General features: G+C 48.8%; 2 protein-coding genes across 2 annotated transcripts in view; one reads left to right on the top strand and one right to left on the bottom strand.

The window, feature by feature from the left end:
- Positions 1-4,466: 4,466 nt before the first annotated feature.
- Positions 4,467-8,889, bottom strand: LOC104297068 (uncharacterized). Its single transcript, XM_054163790.1, has 3 exons — positions 7,775-8,889; positions 5,233-5,280; positions 4,467-5,146 (listed from the first exon to the last, which is right to left on the bottom strand). Exons 1-2 carry the CDS (start codon positions 8,870-8,872, stop codon positions 5,272-5,274), a joined length of 1,107 nt encoding a protein of 368 aa, XP_054019765.1. The 5' UTR covers positions 8,873-8,889; the 3' UTR covers positions 4,467-5,146; positions 5,233-5,271.
- Positions 8,890-16,642: 7,753 nt separating this feature from the next.
- Positions 16,643-20,844, top strand: part of ARHGAP6 (Rho GTPase activating protein 6) — a 265,583-nt gene continuing 261,381 nt past the window's right edge. Inside the window, exon 1 of the mRNA XM_009896998.2 lies at positions 16,643-17,134. Within this exon, the coding sequence (XP_009895300.2) occupies positions 16,643-17,134 (492 nt within the window). The remainder of the gene's footprint in view (positions 17,135-20,844) is intronic.

Here is a 20,844-nt window from a genome sequence, read left to right as displayed (position 1 = left end):
TCTACAGGACACACATACAGAGTAGAGAGCAATCTGCATGCACTGGTGGTATTTCTTCCTTCCAAACTGGCATGAATGACATTTGACTGTTGAGGAGTAAATAAACAAGAGGAAACAAGCGAGGCACAATCCCAGGTGTACATGGCAGAATGCCCAAGCAGGGGTGGGAAAATATAGGCAGAGAAGTAAGAATTCTTGGGCAATGTTACACAGTTCAAGGAGCTGAACCAAAAACCCAACCAAAACAAACATAAACCCCCAAGTGACTGTGACCTGAGTTTTAGACTTTTCATGTAACAGCAACAAAAAAGTGCAGCTGAACAGTGACTGAGTTTTGTGGAAAGGATTTTATGGACAAATGTTTGCAATTAAAAATTGCAGAGGAAACAGGTTTTGTTTGGATGTAAATATTTCCTTGCTGCCCTGGAAATACTAACGTGGCAACACTGCACTCAGACACTGGGAAGAAAGTGGCCTTTGAATTAAAGAAAGAGCAACAGGCACCAAAAAAGGTAAAAGTACTTCTTGAAAGATTTCAAGCTTGCAAATATGTCAGATACAGCAAACCTCTTTCCTGCTTTTTCAGTCTCAGCTGCTGTTTAGCTGATTGCTCAGTAAAGTGCCACATGGCAAAGATGCTCATTGGTTTTGATGAGTATTCCTAGAAAAACAAAATATAACCCAAACGGGAAAAGGGGGAAGGGAAAAGGGGGAAGGGAAAAGGGGGAAGGGAAAAGGGGGAAGGGAAAAGGGGGAAGGGAAAAGGGGGAAGGGAAAAGGGGGAAGGGAAAAGGGGGAAGGGAAAAGGGGGAAGGGAAAAGGGGGAAGGGAAAAGGGGGAAGGGAAAAGGGGGAAGGGAAAAGGGGGAAGGGAAAAGGGGGAAGGGAAAAGGGGGAAGGGAAAAGGGGGAAGGGAAAAGGGGGAAGGGAAAAGGGGGAAGGGAAAAGGGGGAAGGGAAAAGAAAAGAAAATGTGCTGGACCCAGATGATATATAATAGATAAAAATGTGTGTAATGTACTGCTGTATTGGTCTGATGGACACTGAACTTCAGAACAGGGTAAAGGTAAAATCTGAGTGTCAAAACAAGAGGAGAAAATTAAGATCCAGCTTTATAATTTCTCTAGCCAAGTTCTCAGGAACATAATCTCTTTGTAACTGCCAAAAGCATTGCAAGACATTATCAGTTGCTGCAGTCCCTGTTCAGCATATGACCCAAAAAGAGGTTGGATAAATTCACTAGGCAACATTTCCACAAACATTTAGGCTGTTAAGCACTGACTCACATCTCTCCCTTCAAAGGTTTTAACAGCCCCCAGGATTTGGGTTTTGATTTCATCCCAGGAGTGGACAGAAAGACCTGCTGTCACTGCCACTGGCTTTTCAAAATCCAGGCAAGTCTCCCACATGTGCTCCGTCCAGCCACGCTTAGGGGCACTGAATTTCTTCATGCTAGACCACACCAAATGGGCAGACCTACCTAGATGGGGGTGAAGTACCCAGGGCATGCAGACAGCCTGGTCGAACCCTGCCTTATCCTACTGCTGGCCCTCAAGACACTCTTGCTGTGTTCACCAGATTTTTATAAAGAAAAGCAGCTGGCCAGATGATGAAAGCTGAGAAAGCAACAGTTTAAGCTAAAGCTGGAAGTTGCATTGAGTAAGTGATCCATTTCAAGAGAGCTCAGAAGTAATAACTTTGTTCAACTGTACATTGCCTGCAAAATGTTGTCATTTTAAGACACATTATTATACTAATGAGGCCAGAAGAGTAGTAATAGAGTCTTAATTTTCCAGCTGTTCCAAATCTCTCAAACCTAGCTGCTGCATACAGGTGGAAGGCAGAAATCCCATTTATTTCACCCTGCTTTTGCTGAAGCTCAACCCTAAACTGCCCAGTCATGTCAGCCTGCTCAACAAGTTCAGTGTTTTAGTCATGCCACTTAAGGTGCAGCACATTTTGTGCTGTCAGAGCCACACTGCACTGGTTTTACTTTGTTCTTTGTAATAACAATGCATATTGACCCAGGACATGAAAAAGTACATCTGTAAAGAAAAACAAACCCCACCCAAACTGATGAATCCTGTCTTGCTAGAAATGCCCCCCAAATAAAAACGTGTCTGAGATCACTCCCCAAAAGTATGTATTACTTAATTCTAGTCAACTGGCAGAAAACTGTTTTTCCAGAAGGTGCTGGTCCTCCCAAATTCCCACACTTACTAGTATTCCCATCTTCACAAAACCCTTTGTTGCAGCTCTGCACACACTCTCAAGATCTTCTGAAAAAGGCATAAGGAATGGCAGTAACACTGAACTCATAGAATTGTTTCAGTTGGAAAAGACCTCTAAGATCAAGTCCAACCATGTCATCCTCCCATGCTAATTCACAGGACTCACAGAAATAGTGTAAAACTTTGCAGCTCCTGGGCTTCTCTAATTTGAGCTGCAGAACTCAATTACTGGAGGAATAACAGAATCACAGCTCATATCTCAACACTAAGCCTCTCAGTGACCATGAGCTTTACCTTCACATGTCACTTGAAGTGTTGCCCTCAATGTCTGCTTTCAGACAGCAGGCATCTTCAGCATCTCTGTGCTGCCGTACCATATAAATGGCAGCAAGTTTGGCTTCTAATCACTGAAAGAAATACTCATAAATCAGAGGTGAAGAGAGGATAGGAATTTCTGCAACATGCTTTCAGTACAGCCAGCACACTCACTCAGCAAGGACAAGGCAACAGCAGGACCTTTGAAGGTAAGATTCATCCAGTGTCAATGACATACAGAAACCCATGCTGCAGCCAACTGTTGTAATCTGAAGAAACCCATTTATGTCCAACACTTCAAATTAAAAACTGATTTCATGCAGAAGCTTACAGCACAGCAGGGAGCACACAGGTGCAACAATAAACCCCAGAGCAAGAATACTCAAGTACCACAGTGAAATTTTTGGGAGGCTCAAAGACAGTGATGAAGGCCAAGTTTATGATGAAGGGGGGGAGGAGGGGGGGGAAGCGGGGAGAGGGGAAGGAGGGAGGGGTTAAGTCCCACATGACATAAAAACACCACTGCTAACAGTTTGGAAGGCAAATTTCCTTGTGAAAGCATACAGCAATTGTAAAGCAGGCAGTCACAAGTCAGAGCCCTGACAATCGTCTGCAGCAGACACGGAAGACAGGGTGGTCCCATCCAGCACCAGTAGCAACCAGGAAACTGGGAGATGACAAGGTGCCAGGAAGGGCACCAGACTGTATGAAGTGTGGAGAGTTACAAACCAACCCAACAAATTCTTGGCAGAAGGACTGCAAAGAACATTAGGAAGTGTTTCAGACTTCAGCTGGGTATGCTGCTCACAAATAGGACAAGAGAAACAAAACTGTTGCTCCTTTGCTGCTCCAAGTCAGTAGGTTAAGACCCAGACTTGTGCAATTCATCAGTGGGACTGAGGCCAACATCTACTCATCCTTCCTCCACAACTCCACTTGCCACACCTTCCCCTAAAACCTGCCACTATTAGAGCACTTCTTCCTCAGGAGATGCCTGCAGTGGTTCATGTGTAAAGTAACAATGGTGAAGAAATGCACCACAGGCCAGCATTTAACCCAGTTCTCATTTCTTACCAAAACAGAACAAAGGGAAAATGGCACTAGTAGCCTTACCACTGAGCTTAAGCCACTGCTCTGAAAATGACAGGCAACTTTATAGCCTGCAATTCCAAAAGGGCTCTCTGTTCTACTGGACTGAAGGCAGGTATCTCAGCATTCACTGGATCAGAGTCCCAGCTTGGAGGCTGTTGAAACACAGTACAGCAGCAATTTCATTTTCAGACACATCAGTCTGGTGCCTCTCATTGTCCCAAGAACTGGCAAAGACGAGTGAGCCACAACAACTAGAGTGACAACATTACTGAGCCTTTATGACAAATACTGAAAGGAAATTTCAAAGCTGATTGGTTTTCTGTCAACAACTCAAAGTTCAGCTGTGCTTTAATAACTAAAAGCAGAACTTTTTCCTGAGCTGTCAGGTGATGGGGAGAAGCTACTGCAAACAGGGAAGCAGCAACAGAAGAACAAAGGAGGACAAGAATAGCGTTTATATATATATAAAAATTTATTTAGGTGAAGTCACAAACAGTGTAGTAACAATTTACAAACACTTCATGGTATGCATATTCTTGAAACTACCAAGAAAGGTAAGAGAGCAGATAATGGCAGCTTCTTCCTGAAACAACTAGAGGCATACCCTTACCACCATGCGTGTTACTGGATCATAGCATTACCTTGATCATACTCCCTAGTACGTAGGGGGAAAGAAAACAAAAGCCTAAGATGCAGAATGATTAAACTGTGAAGCAGTGAATGATTTTTACGAACACCAGACTGTAAAGGTCTAGTCTGGCGCTCGGGATCTGAAGCGTTCTAAGAGGATAAACCCAGGACAATAATTTAGGTCCATTAGGCTGTCAAGAATTGTGTAAAGCACAGCTGGGCTGTAGCTGACCTCTGGCAATGACAGCAGTGGTTAATGCATGTTTCATAAAAGAATGGAGAGGTGATACTGAGCCTCACAGAATAGTTCTGTTGACAACCTGAGTTATTATACCAAGTGTAGGATACTGCTTCGAGTTAAATATACATTTGTTGAAAATACTCTCAATGAAATGGTAAAAAGTAACAGCTGTAACAAGACAATTTAAGATTATTCCTTTTTTCTTTAAAAGCAAATAGAGTACATAGGTTTTTGAAGTGTCCGGTTGTGATCTGCAAAGATCCAGGATTGCACACGAGTTTGCTCAAATGACAAGGGTTAATCTGTGCACTGAATTGTTTTATACTTTCAAAGTAGTATTTTAGGGCAGGGCTCTCCTCCAGGAGACCGGTCCTGACCTCATTCAGCCAATGTTCAATTTATTCACCTTCCTGAATCTTTGCCCTCTTTGGGTAGTCTGTGACAAGTGCTGCGCTGCAGGAATTCCTGTTTTCCAGCAAACTGGCTTGCTCTGCAGGTTTGTAGTCCATTGTTACAATTGCTGATTGGGTAAAATCAATTTCCTATGTCTTCTCTAGCTCAGCTTGCAACGCAACAGAAGCAGAGGTAAAAGAATGCACTAGAATACCAGAGCTCCACTTAAACACCAACGGAGTCAGGCTGTTGGCACCAATAAGAAATTCTGTATTTAACAAATCTGCAAATATTTAAGACTCAAAGTTAGTCAGTTTGATAAATAAACTCACCCACTTATTCTGACTGCCATCCCAAATGGCCTTCTGTTTTCATGGAGCCTGGAAAGAAAAAACACCAGAGAATTGTCTGAAGTTATACACACAGACATGAATTCTCAGGAGCCAATCTCAGTTATCCTTTCTACGTGCCAGTTATCTCACTCAAACTACAACGAGGATTTCTCACTTTGTTCTGTGTAAAGCAAGTCACAGCACTTCATCTGCGCCTTAGAAAGGACAGCTAGCCTCCAACACAACACTTCATTTCCCTTGACTTTGTTTTCACTGGTTAACTTCCTGTGGAGCTGCAGAACTAGAGATACACGCACTACATCACATTGAAATTTAAGGAGCCTTCAACCAAGAGGGGAAATGAAATCCAGTTAGGCTGCCTAATGCTATCACTTGGAATTATGAAAACAAAACCCATTCAGACAAACAGTCTGGAAGAAAAGGTCTTTGTAAAGCACCTCCTCTTCCTCTTGCCAGCATGAATGTGGAAAAGCTCAGGTTCTGGCCAAAGACATAAGCCCATAAAAGGCTATTCAGAATCTCAATTCTTTTGCCCAAATGTGAAGTGACATTTCATTTCTCTGATGGAGTTTTACACAGCATAAAGCTTGCAAGGACCTGTGGAGGCAAGGGGAAACCCCCCCCACAGGTCACCTCTGAAAGAGCAACATTTCCTTGCTGCTGTCTTACCGATGATAAACTCATGCTTTATCCTAGGCCTCAGCGACATTTAACAGCAGCTCAAACCATTATTTGAGTTAAGGACGTTATTTCTCTTTTAAACAGTTACAGGAAATTAAGTGTTACCAAATAACTAACAGAAAGGCATGATACACAAACAATACAACTACACAACTTTTGCTTTTCATTGTGCTGCTCAAACATGCCTGTTTCTACAAACATGAATTTTCTGGTATTTTAAAATTTTTCTTTGTAGATCCATGGGCGGGGGCGGGGGGAATATAAAAAGAATCAATGTCACTGCTAAAAATCAACTCAGAAATGTCCATGAAACCAAAGGAGACTAAGACCTCCGGTGCCTCAGCAGGCAAGAGCGCAAAATGCTGCACTGAGGTGTCAGCTGCTGTGGTAGAAGTTACAAGTCTGGTCAACATGACAGGCTGAGGATCAAGGACTGGATGAGATAAAAACTGTACGCCATTGCCCATCTAGCGCTCACCTAAGATCTGTAGCAAAGCAAAAACTTCACTGTTGTTCTCAGGAGACATCAGAAAAAGCTGTGTATATCCAGAACATCAAGCACAGAAGGCACCAAGGTCAAAAGGCCCGTACTGAGATCTGTTTATCTGTACTACTGCTTGCTTTTTGGTCCCTTCCTTTGTCATAGGTTGGCCCAGAGAAGTCACTTTTGATAGGCACCGAAGTCTGGACTTGGTGTGATACTACAAACACTTCCAGATGCTCTGAAAAGGGGCCCTCCTTTTTCCAGTTCAGGCTAACGAGAGTAAACAGTTTAGCTAGTCCTCTGCACCAGAAATCCCCAAGCAGCACAGCATCTGATGAGCTAGCAAAAACCTTTCAGGAATGCAAAGATCCTAAAAAGCCAGTTTTGAAATAAATACAACCAGTATAAGTAACAATCTCTCTACCATCATTCAGCTGGCATGAAACCTGAACATTCAGCATTCTGTGCTGACAATCTGACAGACTACAACCACCAGTTTAAGAGCAGCAGCACGAACCCTACCACAGACAGGCAGCCCTTAGTACCTGTAGAGATTGCTGTCACAGCTCTGGCAGCAGAAAGGGCAAGATCTGCCCATGTACATCAGGGGTTAAGCCAATTCAGTGGCACTCGATTGCTATACTTGAAAGCAAAGCATACACAAAATCCTCCCAGTTACTTCCCCTAATCCCATCCACCATCTTTTCCCACAAAATAGGCCAGAACTTGTGGATTAAAAACTACCAAGTCCCAAAACAGATTAAGCCTCCACATCACGGTGCATTTTCAAGCTGTGGCTATTCCTACTGAAGTTTATCTTTATTGACATGATTTTTTTTCTGGCCTCCCACACAGAGTGCAGCTACCACATGTTCCTGTAGTAACAGCAGTCTGTATGCTTTGTCTTACACACAGATAACTGCACTCCTAGGAAAGCTTTTGTTTAGCTTTTCCGGTTTTTTTTACGACAACTCAAAGGACAAACAAAGCAAAGCACCTTTCTCCCAATGTCTGAAGAAAAGCAAAGTTACACACCAGGGGAAGGAAGAAGTGAGGTTCATAATTTCTGATGGCCCAAGCAATAACTACTACAAACAATTATCTGCTGAGAGCGTGCTGGAAAACTCCAGCAATGCCAGCACTTCCAGTGGTGGCCTGCTGGATGCTGGCGTGGCCCCACATCTTTCCAGCTGATGCCACGGCCCTACGGTTACCACAAGCGAAGGGTCAACACCACGACGCAGGAGCTGCTGACCAACCCATGGGCGACCTAAGTGCCCCCATCTCCTCTTTCCCACCGAGAGGGCACGAAGCCCAGCCAAGAGGAGTGGGAAAACGCGCTGTCGTTCGTCACACCTGGCTTTTCTCCTCCTGCTTGGGGCTCTGGGAAGGTGGCGGCGGTTGCGGGGCCGGCGAGGGCTGCGTCTCGCTCTCAGCACGCGGCTGCCTGCTGACAAGCGACTTGAGGGGCGCCATCCACTTCATCCAGAGGTCCAGGTCGACGTCACCCCAGGGCAGAGTGGGGTCTTTGGCCGCCCGCCGCCGGAAGTCCTCGTCGTAGTTCATCCACGAGGTGCCCCCATAGGTGGCATGCAGCTTGCGGATGGTGTCCAGGTACTTGAACATGGCTCCGCAGCGCGCCGGGTGCTTCTCGCACAGCACGCTGGCATACACCAAGAAGGCCGAGACCCACTGGTCCAGCGTGTCCCCCGGGCGCGGGCCGTGCTCGGGGGCCAGCTCTGTGTGGAGCAAGGAAAAGAGGTCAATGAACTCCCCCCGCCAGATCCGCTCCTTTGTGGCCTTGGCCAGCTGGTAGCCCAGCGGTCGCCGCAGCCCCACGTATGGGGTGGCTGCCGTTTCCGCCGCCGCCTCGCCCTGCCCCGCCGCCGCGGCCGCCGCTGCCGGGCCCCCGGCCGCGCCGCTCGCCGCCGCTGCCGCTGCCTCGGCGCAGGGGCTGGCCGCTGCCGCCGCCGCCGCCGCCGCCCCCAGCGCGGCCTGCCGCTCCAGCCAGCGCGGGTTCACGTAGACAGTCCGCAGGCGCGGCGCGGCCCCCGCTGCCGCGGCCGCTGCTGCCGCCCGCGCCGAGCCGTCGGCGCCGGGCTGGAGGCGCAGCACGGCCAGGGTGGCCGGCGCGCCGGCGGGCAGGTCGCTGCCCTCTCGCCGCGGGGCCGGCTGGGCCGCCGCCGGCACCTGGAGCAGCGAAGGCGCTGCCCAGGGCGGGGAGCCGCCCCTAGGCCCGGCCGCCGCTGCCAGCGCCTCTAGGCCCGGGAGGCCGAGCCGCGAGCCGGGCGCCACCGCGCCGAGCACCCATCGGGTCTCGGCGATTCCGGCGCGGTCCCGGGGGCTCCGCGACCTCCCCTCCTCCCGGCGTCCAGCGAGGGCCGTCCCCAGCGTCAGGGGGGCCGCGGTTCCGGCCCGGCGCCGACGGCGGCTCCGCCGCCTCCCACGTGGCATCGGCGCGGCGGCTTCGGGCAGGGGGCGCGGCGGGGGGCGGGGGCTACGGCGCGGCGGAGCCGAGGCGGGGCCGGGCAGTGCAGGACCTGTCTCCCCGCCCAGCGGCTCCGCGCTGTGGTGCTGGCTCTCGTCCCACGCGGTTCTGGCGCGGGTGACACGGGCCGGGGCAAGGAGCCGCTGCCGCAGCTAGGCACGCTGTGCCGCCACCTTAAGAGCCGGCTGCTCACTTTAAGCCGGGGCAGAGCGGTCCCCGGGGTGTCGCATGGGTTTGTGATGTTCAGCACTTAAATGCTGGGCTTGGGAAGTATCAGATGCATACTCTGTCTCAAAATATATAGTCATTATTACGTTGCGTGTATATACACTATATATCTACAGAACTATATATATGCTGTATGGTACATATACATTATAAGTCATTATAAGTCCTTCAGGATTGCAAATGTGTGGAGGAGTAATGACATCCCATCACTGCTGGGCTTTTCTGTTTGTTTCGGGTTTGATGTTTGGTTGTTTTTTAAAGGATGCGGTCACATAGATTTTTCCGCCCTAGCTAAGCCAGCCTGGACAAACACTGGCCAAGACTACTTGGGGTGTCTCAGTGACTAACCTGTAGAGTCCCATGCTGTGTCCCATAGGGGACACAGTCCTAGAGGCAATTTCCTTCCTAGTCTTGTCAGAACACTTTCTGTGTTACCATGGCAAAGCCATACACATCTTATCAAGGTCACTGCCAAAACACACTGTGGCCTCTGTAGAAACAGAAACAGGCAATCACAGTACTTGGTTACCACAAAGGTGAAGGTCTAACACTATGGGAGCCAAGCTGGGTCCATGCGAGGAGCCAGCACCCAAGTTATGCACCCACTCCCAAGCTGCTTTCACAAATGCTTCTGTATGCAGAACCTTCTCCTCTGCGGAAGGAGTTCTGAACACTATGCTGAAATGCCTGTAGATCAGTTCCACTGTCATATAGGCAAAAGTTAGAATACATAGAATAAACCAGGTTGGAAGAGACCTTCAAGATCATCGCGTCCAACCCATCAACCAATCCAACACCACCTAAACAACTAACCCATGGCACCAAGCACCCCATCAAGTCTTCTCCTGAAAACCTTCAATGACAGCGACTCCACCACCTCCCCAGGCAGCCCATTCCAATGGGCAATCACTCTCTCTGTATAGAACTTTTTCCTAACATCCAACCTAAACCTCCCCTGGCACAGCCTGAGACTGTGTCCTCTTGTTCTGATACTGGCTGCCTGGGAGAAGAGACCAACATCCACCTGTCTACAACCTCCCTTCAGGTAGTTGTAGAGAGTCATAAGGTCACCCCTGAGTCTCCTCTTCTCCAGGCTACATAAGGAAACATGACAGCTCTTACAACTTCACAGAAAATCTTGAAGAGCTAAATTTTGTCCAAAAAATCAAATCCCTCGAATCACAAAGTTATGAATTCTTGTGTAAGAAAAAAGTGAGGTAAAATAATAGCTTCACTTTTCTTTGTGGTTGTTTTGTTGTTTTTAACAAGTTCTAAAGAAACAATAAAAGTAGCCAAATGATCCTATTTTCTAATTCACCCTTATTTTCACAGATTTGTTCCAAGGTCTGAACAAAACAGACTTTGCTTAATTCTTGACATGAATACACTCATGTTTTGAGTCTCCCCCCCCCCCCCCCCCCCCCCCCCCCCCCCACTAACCCTACCCAAACAGGTGCAACTGTGATGAGTTTTAAAATATTTTTGTTTTAAATTCTGCTTGGCATCTCATTCCAATTGCAGATTCATGGGGCATTAATAACACCAGACGTTGCTGAAATAACACTACAGCTTCTCTAAACATTTCCCATGCAGCAGGCTTGCTAGCCAGCAAGGTGACAGGCATTTATACAAAATTCCTGAACATTTTATGAAGGCTAAGGGTTTTCTTGACTTCAATCCAAAATCTGTATTGGGTTAGAACACAGAGTCTTTCAAGTTGGAGGGAATCCTGAAAGGTCTCTAGTCCAACATCCTGCTATGACAAGGTTGCTCAATGCTTTGTCAAGTCAGGTCTTGAACGCTATCAATGATGATGATTCTACAACCTGTTTCAGTGCAAAATCCTCAGTGTTTGGTTTGGTTTTTTCCTTTAGATGCAGGCCTGTTTTGGTTTATAACCACTGTCATTCATTCACTTTGCACTTCAATGCAGAGCCTGGCTGCACTTTCTTAAAAACACTGTTGCAGGTGCTGGAAGGTTTAGGTTTCCCTTCCCCGGCTGAGCAAGTCCAACTTTCCTGACATCTTCTAACAGGGCACCCAAACTAGGCAGAGTGTTCCAGATGAGGGCTGTTGAATGCTGTGTCAAAACAAATAATCACTTTCCTTTGTGGCCAATGTATCATTCTTCTGTTGATGCAGACCAAGATGCTGTTAGCCTTCATCCCTGCCAGAGCTCTCTTATGACTCATATTTGGTCTACCAACCATCAGAGCATGTGGGATTCTTCCCATCAGAGCTGATCCATAGCCTCAGCACCTTGGCTGGAGATGAATTTCAAGTCTTGGGGATCAAGACTGTCTCTGTTCTGTGCTTGTACAGTGCCCACCAAAGCCCTGAAGCCTAGCTGCATGGGTTGTGCTGCCAGGCTGCAGAGCAATGTAGTTACTAGTGGTAATAATAGCAACTTAAAAAATAATCACTACATGCTTCTGTTGCTGTCATTCCTGAAAGATACAGACAGCAGCAAAGCCAGGTAGTGAAGCATCTCTATGCATGTGCTGGCTCTGTTCACTGAATCGCAGCTGGGATGATTAGAATACATAGAATAAACCAGGTTGGAAGAGACCTTCAAGATCATCACGTCCAACCCATCAACCAATCAAACACCACCCAAACAACTAACCCACGGCACCAAGCACCCCATCACGTCTCCTCCTAAAAACCTCCAGTGATGGCGACTCCACCACCTCCCCAGGCAGCACATTCCAATGGGCAATCACTCTTTCTGTATAGAACTTTTTTCTAACATCCAGCCTGAACCTCCCCTGGCGCAGCCTGAGACTGTGTCCTCTTGTTCTGGTACTGCTTGCCTGGGAGAAGAGACCAACATCCGTCTGTCTACAACCTCCCTTGTTGTTGTAGTTGTAGAGAGTAATAAGGTCACCCCTGAGTCTCCTCTTCTCCAGGCTAAGCAACCCCAGCTCCCTCAGCCTCTCCTCGTAGGGCTTGTGTTCCAAACCCCTCACCAACTTTGTTGCCCTTCTCTGGACTCGTTCCAGCAAGTCAACCTCCTTCCTAAACTGAGGGGCCCAGAACTGGACACAGTACTCGAGGTGCGGCCTAACCAGTGCAGTGTACAGGGGCAGAATTACCTCCCTGCTCCTGCTGGCCACACTGTTCCTGATGCAGGCCAGGATGCCATTGGCCCTCTTAGCTGCCTGGGCACACTGCAGGCTCATGTTCAGTCTACCGTCGACCAGCACCCCCAGGTCCCTCTCAGCCTGACTGCTCTCCAGCCACTCTGACCCCAGCCTGTAGCTCTGCATGGGGTTGTTGTGGCCAATGTGCAGAACCCGGCACTTGGATGTGTTAAATCTCATGCCGTTGGACTCTGCCCATCTGCCCAGCCTGTCGAGGTCCCTCTCCAGGTCTGTATCTCATCAAACCTGTCCTCCACTTCTTTGTGAAGGCTGTCATAGAGAAAACTAGTAGGGCAATAGTAATACCTGGACTGAAGTAGATAGAAATAAAAATGCTTTGGTGCCACTTAATTCAGTCACTTGTAAGATGAAGCATGCCCCTAACATGGCACTTACCTGACCACTTGTGTCTTCTTTCACAGGTTGTGTGAGTTTGCACATACAGGCTTGGCTGCTGGCACCTGGATTTGCCCAAGAGGGGCAAATTCAAAGAACCTTACTGAGAGTGGCAGGAACCACTCCCATCAGAGTTTGGAGGTAGGCATGATTCTCCTCTGTTTCTCACGTGATTACAGCTCTGAATTCCCCCCATGCTCTGCCTTTTCCCCTCATGTTTTCCTGCCCCTTCATGTTCCAATGATATGTTTGTAGCTGATCAAAGTGAATACTTGGAGCCACACCACTGTGTTGTAGACATGCCCCTCTCAACAAAATTGCTAGCACAGAAACAAATTTGGATCATTGTTTTATGGCTCAGACCTTCTTTTTAGTCTAAGCGTGAAACCTTACTGAAGCCATTAATGAGGAGGCAAAATGAAATTTTAAACAGAAACAGCTGCAACCTTAACTGTGGAGGAGTTAGCAGGCTTTGGAATTAGGCAATAGAACATTTTATTAAAATAGAAGGGAAAAGCTCCTTCTCAGTCAAAACAACAACAAAACCCCCACCAACAAACCAAACACAACCAACTGACCACAATCCAACAAAACACAAAGCAAACAAACACAAAGCCATTTGGAAACAAAGAACACCTGCCTTTGAAAGCGGATGGGCTAGCGTGCCATTCTCCACCTTGATCCACAGGTCTTTCCTAACCTTAACAGTTTTATGATTCTCTTCAATGAGCCTTACATTTAATGCCACAAAGGAAACAACTATCTACTCCCTTCACTGATGAAACTACAAAATGCTGCCCAGGCACACTTACCTCCACAGGCTCCAGGATGACTGGCAGGACAAGACAATCCTGCACTAGGGTTTGAGGAGAAAGTGAAGCAAGAGGAGAAAAACCCCTTGTGTGGTGCTCAAGTGCTGTTTTTCAAACTATGGAGTGTTTTCTACAGTACTTTTGGGGAGACTGTAGAGAGAATAGTTTCTCAGGTGAGAAGAAGGATGGAACCTGAAATCTTAGGATGATTTCATCTGAGATGGGCGATTTGAGACTTGCACTGGAGCTTTCAGCTTGTCTCTCCCTAGGTGTCTTCCACCCTCTCCACAAACCACGACTTAGGTTTGCATGTTTTGCTTTTCCTCTTCAAAAATGTAAGGGCTGTATTCTTCACTGACAAAAGGGCAACAGATTTGAACTCACCTGTGAAGCTAATGGTTAGCTGCAGCCTAACAATGCTGAAACAGTAAGTAAACAATGGTGTGGAGCCTCCAGAAAGAACATGACATACATCATTGTTGAACTGCTTCCAGTGAGGAGGGAACTCAGGTGTTCCCAGCTGGGAGAGGGAGGCAAGAGTCTGCTCCTGGGAGTGGAGGGATATTTTCCTCCACTCCAGGTGGAGAAGGAGGTCACTGGCTGCCTGCCTGCCTGCCTTTGTGGGGCTGTGTAGTAGTATTCCTCTGTGTGCATTCTGTTCCTGTGTTTCTTTGAAGTTTTGGCTTTCCCAAGTTTGTTCCTTTCTCCTAAGTTTTCTCATCAACACTTGAAGAGTGGGCAAAGTCTCTACAGATGATTGAGCAAGTGTAGCTATTTATCTTGAGGAGGCTTAGTTAGCTTCATTGGTTCCACTCCCTTGTTTTTTTTTTTCCCTGACACCACTGTATCTCCACTGCAGCAATTAAAGGTGTTGAGTTATCCATGCTGTCTATGGGCCTCACATCCACATGGGGTCGTTCTGCAGAGGCTGTCAGGAATAATAGTGTGTGCACTCAAAGCAGGTGTTTGTTGTGGTTAAACATGCAAGACCACCTTCTCAGTCTGGCACATCATGGAAAGAGTCTTGGGCACAATACAGTTGGGCAGAACATAGTCGAGCTCCACTGCAGACTTGGTCTTGGTAGCCCAACAGATGTGTGTGCGTACTGTACGTTGCAGAGACCCTGCCCATTCCTTTAAGTTCATAGAATCACAGAATGGTCCAGGCCAGAAGGGACCTCCAAAGATCATCTAGTCCAACTTCCCCACAGCAGGCAGGGATATCTTCAACTAGACCAGGCTGCAGAGGGCCTCATTGAGCCTTACCTTGAATATCTCCAGGGAAGGGGGCTCAACCACCTCCCTGGGCAACCTGTTCCAGTGTTCCATCACCCTCATAGTAAAGAACTTCTTCCTGATATCCAGTCTAAATCTGTCCTTCTCCAGTTTGAAGCCTTTGCCCCTCATCCTGTCACTGCAGGCCTTAGTCAACAGTCTCTCTCCATCCTTCTTGTAGGCCCCCTTCAGGTACTGGAAGGCTGCTATCAGGCTCCTTGGAGCCTCCTCCAGGCTGAACACCCTCAGCTCCCTCAGCCTGTCTTTGTAACAGAGGTGCTTCAATGCCCTGATCATTTTCAGGGCCCTCCTCTGGACACTCTATCAGGTCCATGTCCTTTCTATATTGAGGGCTCCAGACATGGACACAGTAGTCCAGGTGAGGTCTCACCAGAGCAAAGTGGCAGTATCACCTCTCTGGATCTGTTTGCAACACATCTTTTGCTGCAGCCCAGGATGTGATTTGCCTTCTGCAAGTGCACACTGCCTGCTCCTGTCCAGCTTCTTGTCCATCAGCACCCCCAAAATCCTTTTCCACAGGGCTGCTTTCTATCACTTCATCCCCCAGTCTCTATTGATAGCCAGGACTTTTCCAGCCCAGGTGCAGAACCTTGCACTTGCTCTTGTTGAACTTCATGAGGTTCACCTGGGCTCGCCTCCCCAGGTTGGCCAGGTCCCTGTCGACAACACCACACCCTTTGGTGTCATCTGCAAACTTGCTGATGGTGCACTCAATCTCACTAGGTCATTGATAAAAATATTAAACAGTACAGATCCCAGTACAGATCCCTGAGGGACACTACTTGTCACTGCTCTCCATCTGGGCTTCAAACCACTGAGCACCACGCTCTGGATGTGACCATCCAGTCAATTCCTTATTCACTGCACAGTCCACACATCAAATCCATATCTCTCCAACTTGGCCAGTAGGATGTTGTGGGGGACAGTGTCAAAGGCCTTGCAGAAGTGCAGATCACATCCATAGGTCGTCCCTTATGTACTCATATAGTCACTTTGTCATGCAAAGCCACAAGGTTAATCAGGCAAGACCTGCCCCTAGTAATTCCGTGCTGGATGGCCTGAATCACCTCCCTGTCCTCCAATAGCTTAAGTTTCCCCTGAAGGGCACCCGTTACCCGCGAGGCAGCCGGGGAGCATATAGGGACCCCACAGCCTGCAACCCAGCGCGCTCCTGCCGCTCACCAGAGAGACGTGGACACGGTGCTGGACTCAGCGTTGCCTGCCGTACCTCCGGCACGATTGCACCGAAAAAACAACTCCCTCGCTGCTCGATCCCTCCCCAAAACGTCGTTGCAGTGCCAGTGCGGCCGCAGCGCCCTGTCGGGGCCACCCCGGCCAGCGCGCGGGAGCCGCAGCCCCGGTGCCCTCGCAGCCCGACAAAGACGCTGGCCACTGCGCCCCCGACGTGGGAGTCCCGCGAAGACCAGCTCTCCCCAACTCAGAGGGCGGCAGAAGGGTCCTGCTACCCGCAAACCCGACGAGGTGGGGTGGGGGAGCGACAAGCGGCACCCGTGCGCATCGCAGCCGTGGGGGGAGTGACTCTGGCAGGCTGCATCAGCTGAGATAAAAGCTCCGCTGCTGCCTCCTTCCCTCCCCTTTTTTCTCGTAACTTTTTTTTCCCCTTCCCTCGCAGCAAAGTGACCGCAGCGGCGGCAGCTCCGGAGCAGCCCCAACGCCGGACGCCACCATGAGCCCCTCGGTGCCACCGTCGGGTTGTGCCGCCGGGGGCTGAGCCCGGGAGAGGGGGACGCGCGGAGAATCGCTCCCTTCTGTGTTGCCGTGGCTGGAGCCGGAGGCAAGAGGCAGCTAGAGACCAGGACCCTCGGCCGTCCCCGGCGTGCCCGGGGCAGCGGCCGCCGCGATGTCGGCACAGAGCCTGCTGAGCAGCGTCTTCTCCTGCTCCTCCCCGGCCGCTGCCGCCCCGAGCCTTTCCAAGCGGAGGCTCCGCCAGACGCGCAGCCTCGACCCCGCCATCATCAGCTGCGGCCGGGAGGACGGCGGAGATGCGGGCAGGGCGCTTCGGGCGCGGGCCGCCGGCAGTCCCCCCGGGGAGCGCCGCGCTCCTAGGGGTGCCCCGCCGCCCCCTGGCGTCTCCTTCTCCACCCCCTGCACCCCGCTGGAGCGGTCGCCGCCGGGCAGTGCGCTCTTCGACGAGGAGAACCCCCGCGGGAAGCGGAGTCCCGGTTACGAGCTGCCCTTCCTGGCGCGCACCCCATCCGCCTCGGCTCTGAGCGGCCCTGCCGGCCCCGGCAACAGCATCTTCTCCTCGCCCCGGCGCTGGTTACAGCAGAGGAAGGGGCAGCCCTCGTCGCCCGGGCCTCGCCCTGCCGCCTACGTCGTGTGGAAATCCGAGGTAAGCCCGCCCGCCTCCAGGGGACGGGCACCCGTCGCGCCGCCTTCGCCTCCGGCGTGCTCCGATGCCGCCCGTCCGCCCCAGCCGGGTGGCCCCTCCGAGTCTGCGGGCAAGGGGCACCGGGTCGGGGAGGCTCCACGGGACGGTGGTGGCCGTGGGAGAGCCGGGCACCCCCCCGCCGGCTGCGACTGTAGTGCCGTCGAGGTCGTCGTGGAAAACGGGCAGAAGCGTTAGGGCCGTGCGCGGGGGTCTGCGGCGTTGGTGGGGATGGCGGCGGTGTTTGATGTTTTCTGGAGAGGCGCCGTGTAATAGTTGTTCTGAGCATGTAAAACCTTCCCCTCCCAGTTTCACACCTCATAAACTGAAATATGCGATGGCTTCTAACAAGATAGACAAAGTATTTTTAATATGCACGCCCAGCGAGTCGTGATTTATTTGACCACTCACACGTGTCAAAACCACATGAGGAGCGATAGTAATCCAAGACAAATCCAACTCTGCAATGCAAATATTTACTCGTTTTACTTGGATGTTGTGAACGTTGGGCTGCAGATACTGTACGGTGTGGATGATTGTATTCAGAGAACGTGGCATTGTTTCTCGACATCTATTGCTCCTCCAGTTGGTTATGCATAGCCCTTTGTAGCAGCAGGAGAAACGTCTTTTTGGAAGCAATTCTTTGCCCTGTGTGTGGCTATGGGGTTTAGTGGTGCCTCCTGGAGCTTTTGGGTTGAGGTCAGAAGGCAGCCTTCTCCTTTTATTTCCATTTCGATTTAAGATATATTTATGATACGTAGCCAGTACTAATTAGCTGTGTGAACAGAACAGCCCCGTTGTTTTGGTGGGATGCAGGAGTCCTTGCAGGGATCCAAAGCCAAGCGAGACAGCGTGATGGCACAAGATTACCAAAAGCATTTTGTAAAGGCAAAGGCTGCTTCTCAGCCTGAATGAGCCTTCACATCGTCCTGTTAGCTGGGGGTATGAAAGCGTCAACATCTGCCAGCTAGGGTGGAGTGTCAGCGCTTGAGTGGTGACTGCAGGCATGAAGCTGGCCAGTGTTGAAAGAGGCAATGAAGGTTTGTAGCAGTTTTCAGAAATGGATTATCATTAAGTCTTGTGATGAGGAGTTACACTTAGGAATATTTCATCTTGGTTCTTGAATGTTAAGATCGTTAAAAAGTCATGATTTCAAAGAACTCTGCAGTGTGACAAAATACTCCAGTGAGACAGTGAGTAATGACCTTTAGAATCTCACACTAATTAAGGGTAAGTTGTTTGCTTACCCACTCACAATTTGATAGGGAACATCAAAAAGCATAAGAGATGTAAGAGCTGCTGTGTAGAGTTGCCTGACCGAGTCCAAGACTCAGAGCATGGTCTCTGATCTGCAGATGTAAGTGGCTCTCCTTACTTTCAGTGAATCTATATGAAGATGTGGGACACTTGGGGCATTTTGTTCAGCTCTCTCTGTGATCAAGCCATGCAGCACAGCACCTCTTCAGACTGCAAATTGCAAAGTAATTATTTTTTTATTCCTGGTGTGGTGTGTATCTATCATTTCTAAATAGTCAAGCCAGTGATGTGTAGTTAATTTGGACTCAGTGCAGTCTCACGTGATGTTACTGTGCTGTTCTCTGACAAATTGCTGGTACTTGGCATTTGAACCTGAGCAAATAACTTTCTTCCTTTTAAGAAATGGTTGTTTACACAAAACAAGAGTGCTCTTGTATTTTGGAGGCATTTTGCCTGTTGGTGAGGCCTGATTTTTAGAGCAACGGAGACGTATGTGCCAGTGTAGTTGAGAAAAAGCCATCACCTTTAGATTAGGAGAAAAACCGCACGTGCAATTCTTTTGTAAGCCGTTTTGGGATGGCTTTAGCCCAGTGCTGTCAGGACAAGGGAACAGCCTCATCTTCGTGCCAGGTCCCCATGGGCTGGGCAGCTGGCTGGGCCATGTGCTCCGAGTTGGGCACTGGTGTCTTAGAATCATTTAGGTTGTAAAAGACCTTTAAGATTGAGTCCAGTCATAAACTTAGTGCTGCCATGTCCACTACTAAATCACACATCTTTCATGCCTTCAGGGATGGTTGCCTGACTTCCCTGGGAAGCCTCTTTCAGCGCTTGACACAACCCTTTTGCAGAAGAAATTTTCCCAAATACCCAATCTAAACCTCCCCTGGTGCAACCTGAGGCCATCTTCTCTTGTCCTATCACTTTTTATTTGGGAGAAGAGACTGACCCCCATCTTTCTCCAACCTTCTTTCAGAGTTCTCTCAGTTGCAGAGAGCAATAAGGACTCTCCCCCTCAGCCTCCTTTTCTCCAGGCTGAACACCCCCAGTTCTGTTGTAATTGCAGTTGCTGGCCCAGCAGTCACAGTGGTGGGACTGCAATATAGAAGCAAGGTGTATGGCACCTGAAGCTGGCCTCCGGTGGAGGGTTAATGCTATCACTGTGAATTTGTGGCATTGCATGTCGGTTGCCATGTAACCTGATACCTTGTGGTTTCAATTTCTATTTCCAAGGTGTTCTGCAAATGCTGACTTAGTTGTAACTATCAGCAAGCACAGGTATGAACGATTTAGAGCTGTATTTAAGCAACTGCACATAGAATCATAGAATACCAGATTGGAAGGGTCACCAGGGATCAACTTGTCCAGCCTTTCTTGTCAAAGCTGTGGTCTAGACCATGGCCCAGCACCCTGTCCAGCCAAATCTGAAGCATCCAATGCTGGGGATTTCACCACTTCCCAGGGAGATTATTCTAGTGGTGGATTGTTCTCATTGTGAAAATTTTTCCTCTTGTGTCCAGTTGGAATGTCCTGAGGAGTAACTTGTACCCATACACACATAACTTGACAATATTGCCCCTCTCTTTGCAGGCATGCATCCTAGTGGTTGTTCAGCTTGGTTTTGTCACAAAATAGCATTGTTTATAAAGGATGCAGTTGTTTGCTTCCCATTTTGTCTTTAGTGGAAGAGAACTTGTTCAGTTTTTAGGAAGTGAAGTATTCTCTGTCTCTGGGACTTTGCTTTAGCTGTGACAAAGGAAGTATGCTTGAGGAGGTGAAAAACCCCCCACTACACTGGGTGAGAAGAAAATAACTATCTATGATACTGTAACTTTAAGAAGTCCCATTAGCCAAATACTTAATTCTCAATAGAAAATCTGCAGTTCCTTTTTTTTTTGAACTTAGAAATGATGATGATTATACTGAGCTGCAAAAGGCAACTGAATAAATGACTGCAAGCTGAAAATGAGCGTGGAAGGTTTTGGGTTGATTACTTAAAATTCTGAATCCTATTAGCTGGGCAATAAATGAAGCATTCATTGCAAAGCCCTCTGTTCTTTACCTTCATTCTAACACCCTCAGTATAAGTGCACTTGAAAAAATAATAAAAATCCTTAGAGCAACTGAGTTATGCACTAAAAATAGTATTTGAGGAGGTCAATGTGGGAATTACTTAATTTACCTTACCTTAATCTCTAAAGTGGTAAAGAGAATGAAAAATGCCATGGAGATTTTCTCTGTAGAATGCCCCAAAATAATAACTTCTAAGCAGGACCTCCTTGAGCTGTCTCAAGTGCTGTCTACAACTACCTGAAGGGTGGTTGCAACTGGGAGGGGCTTGGTCTCTTCTCTCAGGCAACCAGCACCAGAACAGGAGGATGCAGTCTCAAGCTGCGCCAGGGGAAGTTTAGGCTGGAGGT

This window comes from Dryobates pubescens, chromosome 8, assembly GCF_014839835.1.
Source record: "Dryobates pubescens isolate bDryPub1 chromosome 8, bDryPub1.pri, whole genome shotgun sequence".
NCBI classification, from domain to species: Eukaryota; Metazoa; Chordata; class Aves; order Piciformes; family Picidae; genus Dryobates; species Dryobates pubescens.
The sequence above is the reverse complement of the archived record's forward strand: the minus strand, read 5'-3'. Positions and strand labels throughout refer to the sequence as shown.

Bases quoted from the DNA above. Each gene is read 5' to 3' on its own strand.
- LOC104297068 (XM_054163790.1), bottom strand. From the start codon at position 8,872: ATGCCACGTGGGAGGCGGCGGAGCCGCCGTCGGCGCCGGGCCGGAACC.